Genomic DNA, 13013 nt, shown 5'->3' with positions numbered 1-13013 from the left:
AAACTATCTCAGGATAATTAGTAATTTACAGCCGTCTCAACAGGTGCGAGTTGAAGCGGAAAGGCAGGCGTCACGTCAGTCGGGGACGCTATGAGAAGCGCGTCGTCGCGCCGACGACGACGCGACGCGACGCGACGCGACTCGACATCCGCGACGGCAATAAGTGATAAAAATTAAATAGGGCTTTAAACGGACACGCTATATAACCGCGAGCGACGCAATTTATCTCGGTACCATTCCCTCTTCCCTTCCCCTTTACTAGATTTCAATTTAGATCCATTAAAATGTAAATCAGCGAGGGTATTTGTTCGAGCGCGGAAGAATCGAGCTACGTTCTTTTTTCCCCCGGGCTTCTTTCCGTTGACTCTGTACTGACGATGGTCGGTTTGTTTTACGGGAAAAACACCGATTAATACCGACGACGAATGTACGCATCGATCGCCGATATTGGTCAATTCCGGTTTAACGGTATCACAAACGATGAATCTTAAATTAATCGTAAAATTTCTTCCATTATTTTGCTTTATTTTACTGACGCGGATGAGTGCAAAATTGCTTGCATCTTCAATGAACTAGTAAAAATTGATACATTATCCGTTTAATATTTATCAACAGTAACTTGAGGAAGATTAATGAGGTTGGCTATGCGTGTATATAAATTTTCATTAATAATATATAATCGCCCCTAATGGTTCCCCTGTAAAATTTGCATCGTTTAACTTAGCTATCAGTTTAAACTATTAATTTATAAACTGTGCGTGGGATGTTTACTCTTAATATTAATTATTACGCAAACGAAAGAAAAATCCCGAAAATAAATGGGGAGCGGAGCTATGTATTAAAAAAAAAAAGAATTTTTACCGAGTGTAAACGAAACGTTATCTAATATAATGGGAGAGCAAATGATAAATTATTAGTTGGGAGAGGTGTGACCAGATTGCTCGACACGATAAAGCTCGGCGAGATGAAAAGTATAGGAAGCTGCTTAATAATTGCTTAATGCCGCGACCGATCTCCATCGCACGAGGGAATTTAACGGTGTGCCTCGCTCGATTCCCGAGACGATGTGTCTCGCGTTGGAGACTATTTATTTTCACTTACGCCGGTCAGTCGTCAAGGCTCTCGGAGGGAAAAATTGGCCATCATCCATCAACCTGACCTTTCCGCGGCACAGGATCGGGGAAGCACGGCTGTGTTACACGCGCGGTCGGATATAGGTATATAACACACACCGTAGCCCAGAGCGCCCTTTCCCTCCGGCGGATGCCGGGTAAGAGCATTAATGAATCCTGCTCGGTCACTCCGGCTTGGCTTTCGACGAATTGCCTTTCATTGAATTAAGTTCGCCTCATAAAACAGTGATTTCGCAATGAAATTATGGGAGTCTAGGTTCTCTCGCGCGGGTCCCACGGTGGAGAGCTGAGACCATACACGAATTTTGCTTTCAGCATTCTGCTTCTAAGAATTTATGGGTGGCGTCGACGCGTACACCCCCAGTCCCCGCGCGATCATTACGGTTATTATGCCTGTTACGGTTACGGTGATTGTTATAGTCGTTATAGTCTTGGCCGCCATTAAAGTGCTTATTACGGACATCCATCGCTTAGGATGATACGCCCTTGGATTTTCACGCTACACTTTGGAGCTCTTGAGCTCGTCCCGGGAATATCCTATTCCGCGCTGAAATAGAATACTTCTCAAGCAAAATTCCGTTCAAATAAAACGGCTTTCAACACGGCCTTTAATCAGAAAACTGTGAAAATCTCGAAAATCGCTTAAAGAAGTTAATTAGATAGATAGTAGCCATCCCAATTAGATGGCTACGAAATCCTGAAAGCCTTTAAAGAAATCACGTTTACTTTAAAAGAAACGCGTATACATTTATTTATTAAACCACCAAATTAGCAAAGTATTTAATTAATTATTAAGTACGAAAATGTAATCTGATATTATCAGACAAAACTAAACGTTAAATGTAAAATTCGAACTAAAGATGTTAATTTAAACTAAACTGAGATTTAATCACAGTAATTACGGATCTTTCACTATTTAATATTTTTACTAAAAACGGAACAACTATTATTAATTTCCAATATGTATTTCAATCTGCATAATGTGAGCAAAGATAATAGAATTTTTACAATGAAAAAATATTTTTCCATCATATATGTATTCTTTCTTGAAAAAGTAAAATAGCTAACGCAAAATTAGCAAAAGAATTCTTATCGATACATGAATGAAGGGTAAAAAATTACAGGGGGAAAAAATCAAAGTCCACTTTGTGTCGAAATTAATCTGTTCGTGCTATCTTGTGACATTTTCAAAGAATTCTGATTCTTATCTATTTCGATCAAGAACAATAACAATTCGTTGGAAATAAGGTCGAGAGATGTATCGTGCTGGGGAAAAACAATAGTCCACGCGCTTGTAGGGTGAGAACCATCCAAAATAAAATGTATAAATACTAACAATAAGTAAACACTAGTAAACAATAAGTAAACACTATGCATATTCCGATATTTATTGTTAATACTCTCAATAAGCTTCCTAAGATATCTGAGGTCTCGAAACTTAAAATTGTTATTTTCCTCGAAATTACTCCGGATGGACATTGAGCATCGTTTTTCCCCTGTACTCTTCAACTTTCACCGCAATCGTATAATTATGATCGACTGCAAATTAAATATTTAAAATACCGCTGCAAAATATTTTCTTTCACCGATTCGCCATGTTTTTACAGCACCATAGTACAACATCAATGTATACAAAAACTGAACATCTGTCAAACGATGATGCTCTCCGCGCCCACATAGATTCGCTGGCTGTTCCCGTTTCACAACAACAAGTTTACGAGCCAACGAAATTCCGTGATAGACTCCGTAACAATCACGCATGGACGCAGTGTTGTGTGAAAAGCGATATTCTTGCCGGGATCTATCATATGTCGCGGGCACGATGATAACGCACTGAGAAAAAAAGCCATACTCTTTGTTACTCGCCCGTATGTTAGTTTTGTTGATGAACAAAAATCCGATAGTACATGTATATTTATACATATACAATAGCTTTGGTTCCGTATCGAGACGGACACGCGAGGAGAGTAATCTATTTTCCAATGTGACATAGACGAAAACTATCCGAAAATATACGTGCCACGCGATTATCGTCGAATCGAGTAACTGCGATCGGTAAACTATATATAAAACGTAAATAACAAAGCTTCTCTTCTACGGGTATTAATACAGCCTATTTCAACGCTCATTCGCTGTTGCTAAAATTGCACCTTCAAAAATCGACGTTTTTGAACAATTTAATATTAATTATTGACAAATTTTTCAATTCCATTATATTCTTCAGTCTTTCCTACCTTTATTTCACGTATAATTTTTTTTTTTAATTTGGTTGATTAGACCCTGCAGAATTATACGCGAAAGTTGCGAGGACCATATATGGACAGCGTAGCCTCAAGTGGTCGAGACTTGAAGTGTAGCCTTTAAGGGTAGAGATTTAGTTACCGCGTAATCCTCGGCGCGCATAATGCGAAAGGAATTTCGCGCGTTTGAAGCAGCGTGTTAATAAAATGTTGCATGCGAGAGACATAAATCGCCACACTGAAAAAGGTTGCACGAGTGCGGGTGCGCGCAACAAGAGCATTCGTCATTGTATCCTCACAGGCACTTTCGAGTTTTCATCGCCGTTGTTCCCTCGCTTTATCAGTTATTCCTGCGATGACAATAATCGGTGCATACGTATTACAATATTACATTGTGTATATTAAATGCACATCTCGAGTAAAGTAATTGGAATTGATGAGCAAATGGGGTAACATAATGATTTTCCAATGATAAAATGAGCAGCAACTTTAAACTTGTTAAAAAGTGTATGCATGTGTGTGTGTGTGTATGTGAGAGTGAATAAACGGATTTAAATAAATAACCATTAATTTTTTATCATCGGAAAGTGTTCTTCGCATTACTCAAAGGTATTCATTAACATTATATATTATTTATTTATATTTATATTTATTGAACCTATATCTATATATATAACAATTATAATCCATATATCATTCATATATCATTATATACACATGTCTATATATCATTTTCTTGTTTATCTGTTATTGCTTGTGCAAACACCAATAGTATTATGAATAATTAATGTGTTTGAATAATTCAAAGTCTTCTAATGTACATGTAAACAAATTCGATAACAGCAGTTTTTTAACAAAGATTTTAGTACATTCTATTATTGAACTATTTAGTATAATATTCTATTTATTATTTACTATATTTTACTGTTTTTTAGTATTCACTAATTTTTTTTATTATTATTTAATATTTAATACTATAAGAGTATATTGATTAATTATATCCATTTCTATCAATGCAGATTAACTTTAATCTCGGTTTAGCTTGCTTTTTATCTTTTCCTATAGTTTTGAAAATTAGAAAAAGATAAAAAGTAAGTTAAATCGAAATTAAAGTTGAATCTACATTGGTAGAAATGGATTTAAATTTTATGTTAAGTTTGTGTGTTTGCGAAATTTTTTTAAAATCTCTTTTTTTTTTCTCTTTTTCTCTTCAAATCTCTTATTTATTTCAAAATTATTGATACTATAATTTAATTTCTAAAAAGTCGATTCTATGTAGGTACGTTGATATTTTACTTCATTAAGCGTGGGTGCAAATTTTGAACTTACTGATCTTCATAATCTTCTATAACTTGCGCTACCAAATGATTCCTTTTATGGCCTCCATTTTCGTGTTGCCTCCCGAGGGATTCGGTAATTGTGTTGCGCAACGATCGCCAAAGGGGTGATAAAGGGCAGAACGGGATTAAGGACGAGGAAAATTCGTGGACGTAACGGAGAATGCAGTTCCATCGACCGCGCGTTATTGCGCGGACGGCAAGCGATATCGCCGCCGCGTTGCGACGTGTATCTTGAAAGAGTGCAAACCGGATGTAGCTCGAGGCGAGACGATGATCAATCGCTGCGCGGCGGTCAATCGATTCGCGTGACATCGCGGGAACGTATACGATGTCGCCAACTGTGTCCACCTACTTGGCGAAGAGAGAGGGAAATCGAGAACACGGACTTATCCATCATGCTCCGGATGCGGGACAAAGGATAATAAATGGCCGCGACGCGATCCTCCGCGAGTATTTGAAAAGATGGACCGGGATGGACGCGCCTTCGAGCTACACGCTGCACGCGACTTTAAATCACGTCGGCCCACAAGCGTCACCGCGCGTTACAGATACCGGCCTCTGAGAGCAGATGCTTCGTGCTTGAGTTATCTCCACTCCTGTCGATAGCTACTGAATACTATCATGAAGAATACAAATTCAAACGTCCTTCCTGCCTCAGATGCCAATCGCGGCGAATATAAATGGCGATGCGTTTCATATATACCCAATATTATATTTCATAGTAATTCTGAAAGAGAGAAATGTACACGAGGAATGATCGATCCAGTTCGTCAGGCCGACGATTGCTGTATCGAAAGTTTTGTTTTAATACTTTAACGTATTTTACTATGGCTATTCTAATCGAGAATCAATATACACATAAAATTTACTTCTATTTTCTTCTACTCGCATATCCGGTTCGAATTACAAGTCCAATATCGAAAATTATATGCATAATTTGAGAAAAACATACCGAATCTCTTTTTATTCATTTTATAGTACATTTAACAATTATAGAAATAAATCCTCTTTTTAATGAAAATATTAATGAAAATATCATTAATCGTAATTTAATTAAATCTTCAATGCTCAATATATTTTGATCATTAAAATTAATAAATTAATAAACTCGAATTAAAATCTAGAGCTAATATTTATACTGATATATAATTATATATATGTTTATTTTTATTACGTGTATTTATTTGAACAATGTAAATGCGATTTTTCAAAACAATATTTTACATTATACACAAAAGCGTGTGCACTTTATCGTGTAATTTTATAATTAAATAATAAGGCATGTTAAAACGTGATGTATATAAAACAGAATAAATTTTTAAGATAAAAAATTTATTTTTAATCTTTCAAAATATATTCCATATAACTTTTTAAAAAAATGGACTCTTTCCGCGTTGGAATTATTTGTTATCTCGCTCCTCTTACGCTTGTCAATACAAAATCCATTAACTGAAAGGCGTTTGCAAATCGCTTGCGCTGCTTTTATGACTTCTTCATTCAATATAAAACATCGACCTTTCAATTTCCCTTTGATTGCTGGGAATAGTCAGAAATCGTGGAGAGCGAAGGACGATACGGTCGACCGGAGAACAACCTGGATGCTTTTTTTTCTTCTAACAAGTCGGACACGAGATTTTTGCAGCGTGAAAAAACTGACAGACCTGAACTATTATTAGGAAACAAAACATTAATCTCTGAAGTCGAACGGAAATCGTCCAGCTTTACTAGGTTCGACATCTGTGATTCGCGGGATCCTATATCGTGGAACGTCACGAGAAAATATCCTCCAGAAAATCTAACGTCACATTGGCTTGTGAATCTGATTGAGATTTATCTTATGTGGTTAAATCACGTTCAATTAAATCATAAAACGAAACTTCCAACGGAAGTTTTACCAATTACCAACTCGATTTGAAACATAATTGCTGCTTCTTCCAGAAAATATTTAGATTTTATTATTTGCATGCTCGATATTGGGAAAGAGGGAGATTTTTAATTCGTAAAAATATAGAATTATTATTTTTACACCGTAATTTTCTATAACATTTATTAATACGTTACGATAACATTTGTGAGACCGAATAATATTCAAGCGATCGATAGAAAAAATATCTAAGGTAATTTCTAAAAATTGAATACAAGTGGTCACTCATAAAATCTATCAAATGCGATAACACAGAAAGAGACTATATATTCCACAGAGTACCTAGACTGCCGCTGATATGAAATTTTATAATCTAGAAGCATGTAACTAATGAGAATTCACGTCACGATCAATCCGAATTCTTTTCAGGACTTGCATACCGTCGACTTAGAAGAATTCAAGCACGGCGGGACCAATATCACTGCCTTTCGATTAGTGGACCCGGAGAAGCCGGAAATCCAGAAGGTAATTCAGGACTGGATCTACGGTGAGAAGCGCTACAATCGCGAGCTCGACATGGGACAGAACAGTAACAAGGTAAGATGCATCTCACACATAGAAGTTAACGATAACCGGAAATGGATTGCCGTATAGGAGAGAGCAGGCCACTACGGCGTCATATTGAAGTCGTTTATTTTACCGATGTCGATATTTCGCTCTCAAAGTTGGTCTCGGGCATAAAGTATATAAATATATAAATAATACGCGGCGCGAGATATACGGCGTCGCAAAGTGTAAGCGTACGATGTTATGTAATGCAAATGCAAAGATCGTTTCGCGGCGAAATATGTTCCCGTCCTTAAAGCGGCCGCGCGCCGTCTCGCGTTAATAACACTCTAATTTCGCATTCTTCGCGCAAGCCCGCTTGACGGCCGCATCGATCTACTTCTTCTCCGGTTCTTTCGCTCTCGCGAAAGACTTAGCGCGAGCCGGCTCGCGCTCTTTGACATGGCCGAGAATAACGGGGGCGAATGTAATAATTGGGTATTACCCCCATTTGGAACTTGACTACCGCCCGTGAGAAAATTGAATTCCCTGTGACACGTGCCGATTCTCATAAGAATGCAAATACCGCAAAAGACCTGAACGACTGTCGCGTCGTCCCGTTCTCGATTCCGTTGAACGAACTCGCTAGCCATTAGTACTATATGTGTGACGCGAGAAAATCAAAATCTTTGTGATTAAACAGGCATGCACAACACTACTTTATCACTAAATTATCTACGTTTCTTCTCTAATGAATCGAAGGCCAAGATAAAGTATAACTATGTCAAGCTAATCACAATATACTGATTATTAAAAATAGGACAGTATTTAGCAAGATAATTCCCCCAATAAATTATCGCGTTTAATTTTACATGAATTAGCTTTTAATGTAGGGGAGACCGGGGCTAAACCGCCAGTTTTTTTCCGGTGCCGATTTTTAACAACAAAATTTATATAGAAAATTTTTATCTATGTTGCTTTGTTTAACCGGTATAGAGCAAAAACGACAACGGTGGAAAAATTGAAATCTCAAAAATGCCGGGGTTGAACCGCCACCACCCCCCTTCCCGGGATAAATCAGTTTCAGGTTTGATCGCCCATGAAATATTAGAAATCTACACTGGATTCGTGTTCAGCATGCATTACTCTTTATAATCAGCATGCATTTATAATCACGTACCTCGAGATTTGGAGAGCAAATATTATTGCAGATATTACAAAATTTCCACGCGCAGAAAATTGCACTTTTCACCACGAAAACACGTTTGCCCTCGTAAAAATCATAACACGACAGGTAACCTGCCGAAACTCCGTTGGTTACATGGGTACCATAAGCAGCGTTTACAATGATAATAGCGAGTTCGCACAATATACAGGTTCCGAGATATTTGATTTGGCGGTTCAACCTTGTTGGCGGTTTAGCCCCGGTCTCCCCTACGGCTTACCAAAATGTCATTTAGGCCCAGTTTCACAAGTGTCGGTTAACTTTTAATCTTAGATTAACTCACTCTTCGTCTCCTTCTAACATCCCCCTTAGAAAAAGACGAAGAGTGAGTTAATCCAAGATTAAAAGTTAACCGACACTTGTGTGTGTGAAACTGGCCCTTAATAGACACGGGAAAAATATTACAAATTAAAGCCAATTTTTTGTTAGAAACAAATTGATCCGTTTAGAAAGTAGAAATTGCATCTTTACTTATATTCAGTATATTTGCGTGAAATATTATGTAAGCATTAAGAATACACACACATGAACTTATATGAATATAACTGTTCTCTCGTTCTCTGTATATGTCTTGAGTTTTGGAGCGAAGATATTCAAATCCGAGAGTAGTAAAACTCCTGAAAGCTTTCGAATCTATCTACTTGGAGTTTTTGTTACTTTCCATCTGAGATTTTTTTTCCAATAAGGATATAAAAATGTATCGATCAATATTATTCTATATATATTTCAAACTATATATATAAAGTAATTAATAAACTACACAGTTGGAATATTTGTGTTAAACATAACATAAATCACATGCAACATGAAGCACATGTTTCAAACGGTCCACTATTTTTGTCAATTTAATATAGTTTTTAAATTATTTTAACAATTCTTTATTTGTTAAGTTCAATTAACATAGCAGACATTTGTTAAACACATATATGTATTAATTACTTTACACAAAAACTTTAAGCAGCATATTTTTTTCACAAAAGTATAAAAATGTTCCAGTGTCGCGCGTGTTTATGCGTCCTAATTCTCTTTGTTGTAAATCTCTTGTATACCTGTGACACACTCCGCGTAAAAGATTCATCTAACAATAAGAATTATTTATTGTAAGACAAAAAATTACATCTATATCAAATTCTCAGGTGATATATAATATATATTTCAGTTTAAAATATTAAATCTATAAATAATAAAGATAAAACACTTTCTAAGACTGATTGCTTGAAATAAGTGTAAATCTTAAAATATTTGTAAAATAATAATGTGTTACTAAACTAAAGCAATGTACACATCTCTGTATTATTATATTAACAAGCAGCATCAAGCTAGAATACTATTTTATTGTTATATTATACACCGCAACTTTAATATTATATTACGCTAGTTTATATCCGTACAGCGTAATGTTAGTAATGTTAATACGTACGGCGAAACTACAAGCAAGTTGCTCTTCAATTCCACATCACATAACTACCTTCTCGGTTCTCGGAAACCGCAAACACCTCTCCGTTTTTATGCGCGCCTCGAATTTGAAGAGGCGAGGTCAGGTAGAACGCGCGTAGTCCATGCGTAAACATGATTTCCGTGTTAGTTTCGTTGCGGGTGCACAGTTCGCGTACTACTTCGTCTACTTCCTTTACTTCCGTAAGCCGATTTCAAAATACAATCCATACACGAAGGCGAGAAACGTCGCGCGCGCAACTCGCAGCGTAGGAAATTACGTGTGCAGTAGTTTACCTACTTTTGTGCCGAACACACTCTGTACACGGCGCGGCGTAATGAAACGACGGCAAATTAATCGGTATATATACGTACATAGACGGCGTACATGAAAGTACACACGAGTTTGCAGGTAGTTCCATTAGGTGTCGACATTTTATTGGATGTATCGATTAAGTCGATATACCGACGTCCTGTATGGCGTTACAGCGTAAGATTTAACGTCAACAGCGTCAGAATCTATACGAAATATAATAATTCATCAGATTTTTACATAGGACATGTATACAACTTTGCTAAAAATTGTTAAGAGATTTATTATCGTCATATTATTATCTCCCATCGCAATGTTTAATCCTCTCAATCTATGATATTAATTAAATCCTCTAAATAATGTTCGTAAAATTTTTACTTTTCGTACAATATAATAGGCATTACAGTGAATAGAAATTCATTAGTATTGAGTGACACGCGTACATAGATTCTAAGACAAATCGATTCAGAGACTAATCGCTTGTTCTTTGTTTAACGACTTGTTGATTGAGCGTCACTCGATTAATGACACATAGGTAACTATTAGGGAATGACTAATCACGATATCTCGTGAAATAGCAGTCTTTGCTCCTTTATCTTCATTCATTTGTCAAGATTACTCGAGTCAGCACCCTCGCATTCTCGCATTGTTCCATTTATATCTGCAGCTTGTCGTCCTAACATGCTAACATATAATCTACTTTACGTGGTTCCTCACATATGTGCGTGTGTAAAGAAAGCATTTATAAATATATAGATATAACATATAACTAGATATAAAACATAATTTTCGGAAGGATGCTTATAAATTATCAATAGAAAAAGAATCGCTAATTATCATTAACAATTATTTTTTTGATTAAATTTACATCGTTCTTACATCTTAAGTCTTAAGCTTGAAGAGCATAAGTCTGCCTAACGTTTTTTTTCTTTTTTACTAATAAATAATGGCTAATAAATACGGCTTGTGTGTCAAATCTTATTTCGTTGTAATTCCATAAATACAGTCTGGTCTCGTAAACTTCGAGTGACGTAAAATAAAAATTTAAGGATTTTAGGAGTGAATTTTGCACTATGCGTTGCTGCCACACGCCATAAAAGAAGCGAATATAACGAAACGCCAATTCGCGAAAAACGAATTATATCGTCCGTCGCATCTGGCACGGCATCAACTGCAGAAAAGTTGAGAAGCGCGAATCCCCGTATACGTTCGGCTATTTCGACGGAAGCAACATCTGCTGGGTCCAGCGCGCCCGGGCCCTTAAAAAGGCCAATTTGCTCGGACACGGTTGCACGTTCGCACAAACTTCCCAACAACTTTTTGCCGATGTTCTGCGGTATACGTAGCTGCGCAGTACCTCGTACGCGAGTATGTGACGGATCTGCTGCATCGTTGCAACATGTCGCGACATTATTCCGTAAAAGATGTTTTTTTTATGTCACCTCCCGCTTTTTCTCGCATGAAAGTCGAAGTGTGATTCAAGCGCTCTAATATTTACTCTGTTGCTATAGCGTGATAAAAAATAAGGATGTACTTCTTAAGCCTATTTTTATACAATCTATTTTTTAATAACATTACTCGTGAATTTAAAATGTTATTACATAAAATTATAGTTAATATACAGATTATTTTGTTCAATATACCAGTCTGTTAGATATGTATACTTTTATGCCTTTTCGACGTTCCTGAACGTTCCTGTGAAAGAAGCGTGAGAATTTTTAATACAAATACAATTATAATATCTAAGATATTTTTGATCTCTATACTTGCAATTCTATTCTATTCTATTCTAATTCTCTATTCTTACAATTCCAGATTTATAAGAAAATATAGCAACATCAGAGATAATAAAGTAAATTGTTAAATGTTTAGTTTATGAAAGTGTCAATGTTATTTATGACGTAGAATTTGCAGAATTTTTATTTAATTCCATGAATGTCTGTTAAAATTAAATAATTTGGACAAATTGATTGACATTTAAGAGCAAACTTAGCAAAGCACAAAATAAATTTAGTAAAATTCCAAAATAAAATTACTAATTGAAATCAGTAAATAATTTCCGGCATACAAAGAAAACTCTGTAATCGTTGGTTTTCTTTCCACTCTGTCTCCCTTGTAATTTCAACATAAATTTTCTTTTAGAAAAACGTATGTTTGATCCGTGACCCGTTCATAATGCAAAGAAAATAATTCTGCTCATGCATGTGATAAATTGCATGTGGTAATATTAATAAAAAAGATATAAAAATTTAAAATTTTCTTCCAATCGCATTTTACTCATATGGTCACGCTTACAGTAAGAACGAAAAAGATATTGTACATATATAATAAATGTGGTCAGTTAGGTCGAATTAAACAATCATTTTTGTTAGTTATTACTGGCTAAGCAAAGGAATATTTTATATATATTCAAAACATTTTTTTCTTTCACTTATACTTTTGATCCTCACATTATTTAAAGCCTTCATAATTTCGTATATTTTAATTTTGAGCAACTAATTAAATAATATAGAAAAAAATTACATATATTTCAAGAATATTAATCCACGTCTACTGTACACGTTTATAATAATTCAACACATACTGATCTAATTTAAACTTAAGAGAAAAAAATGCTATAATCGAGAATATTATACTATCGAGAATACTGCTCGATATTAATTACTAATTAATAATTACTTAATATTTGTTTTCGAAATGTACAAAACTTGTATTCCCTCGTCTCTTGAGACTTATTTACGGTAAAGAAATAATTGCACACAACTCTTTTTTATCAGGAACATGCCTCCGCGTACATTGTTTTCTATGTCACACGACATAGGCGACAGAATTCGCGGTGGCTTTCCCGTGACATGGAAAGACAACCATCAATAGTTCACGGAAGATATATCATCGTGGCGACAGATAGTGCGTCTTCG

General features: G+C 35.8%; 2 protein-coding genes across 7 annotated transcripts in view; one reads left to right on the top strand and one right to left on the bottom strand.

Annotated features, from left to right (window-relative positions):
- The window catches only part of Notum (palmitoleoyl-protein carboxylesterase notum), a 600456-nt gene that overhangs the window by 338860 nt on the left and 248583 nt on the right, over window positions 1-13013 (bottom strand). The gene's annotated exons all lie outside the window — the stretch shown is intronic.
- Window positions 1-13013, top strand: part of Kair1d (Kainate-type ionotropic glutamate receptor subunit 1D) — a 386506-nt gene that overhangs the window by 351999 nt on the left and 21494 nt on the right. For all 6 annotated transcript variants that reach the window (XM_077402624.1, XM_077402626.1, XM_077402623.1 and 3 more), the window contains one exon: window positions 7007-7174. In XM_077402624.1, coding sequence (XP_077258750.1) covers window positions 7007-7174 — 168 coding nt within the window. The remainder of the gene's footprint in view (window positions 1-7006; window positions 7175-13013) is intronic.

The sequence above is a fragment of the Temnothorax americanus genome, unplaced genomic scaffold (assembly GCF_048541705.1).
Source record: "Temnothorax americanus isolate GAGA-0224 unplaced genomic scaffold, ASM4854170v1 Scaffold16, whole genome shotgun sequence".
Taxonomy (NCBI): Eukaryota; Metazoa; Arthropoda; class Insecta; order Hymenoptera; family Formicidae; genus Temnothorax; species Temnothorax americanus.
Note: the sequence above shows the minus strand (reverse complement) of the source record. Positions and strands in the feature narration are given on the sequence as shown.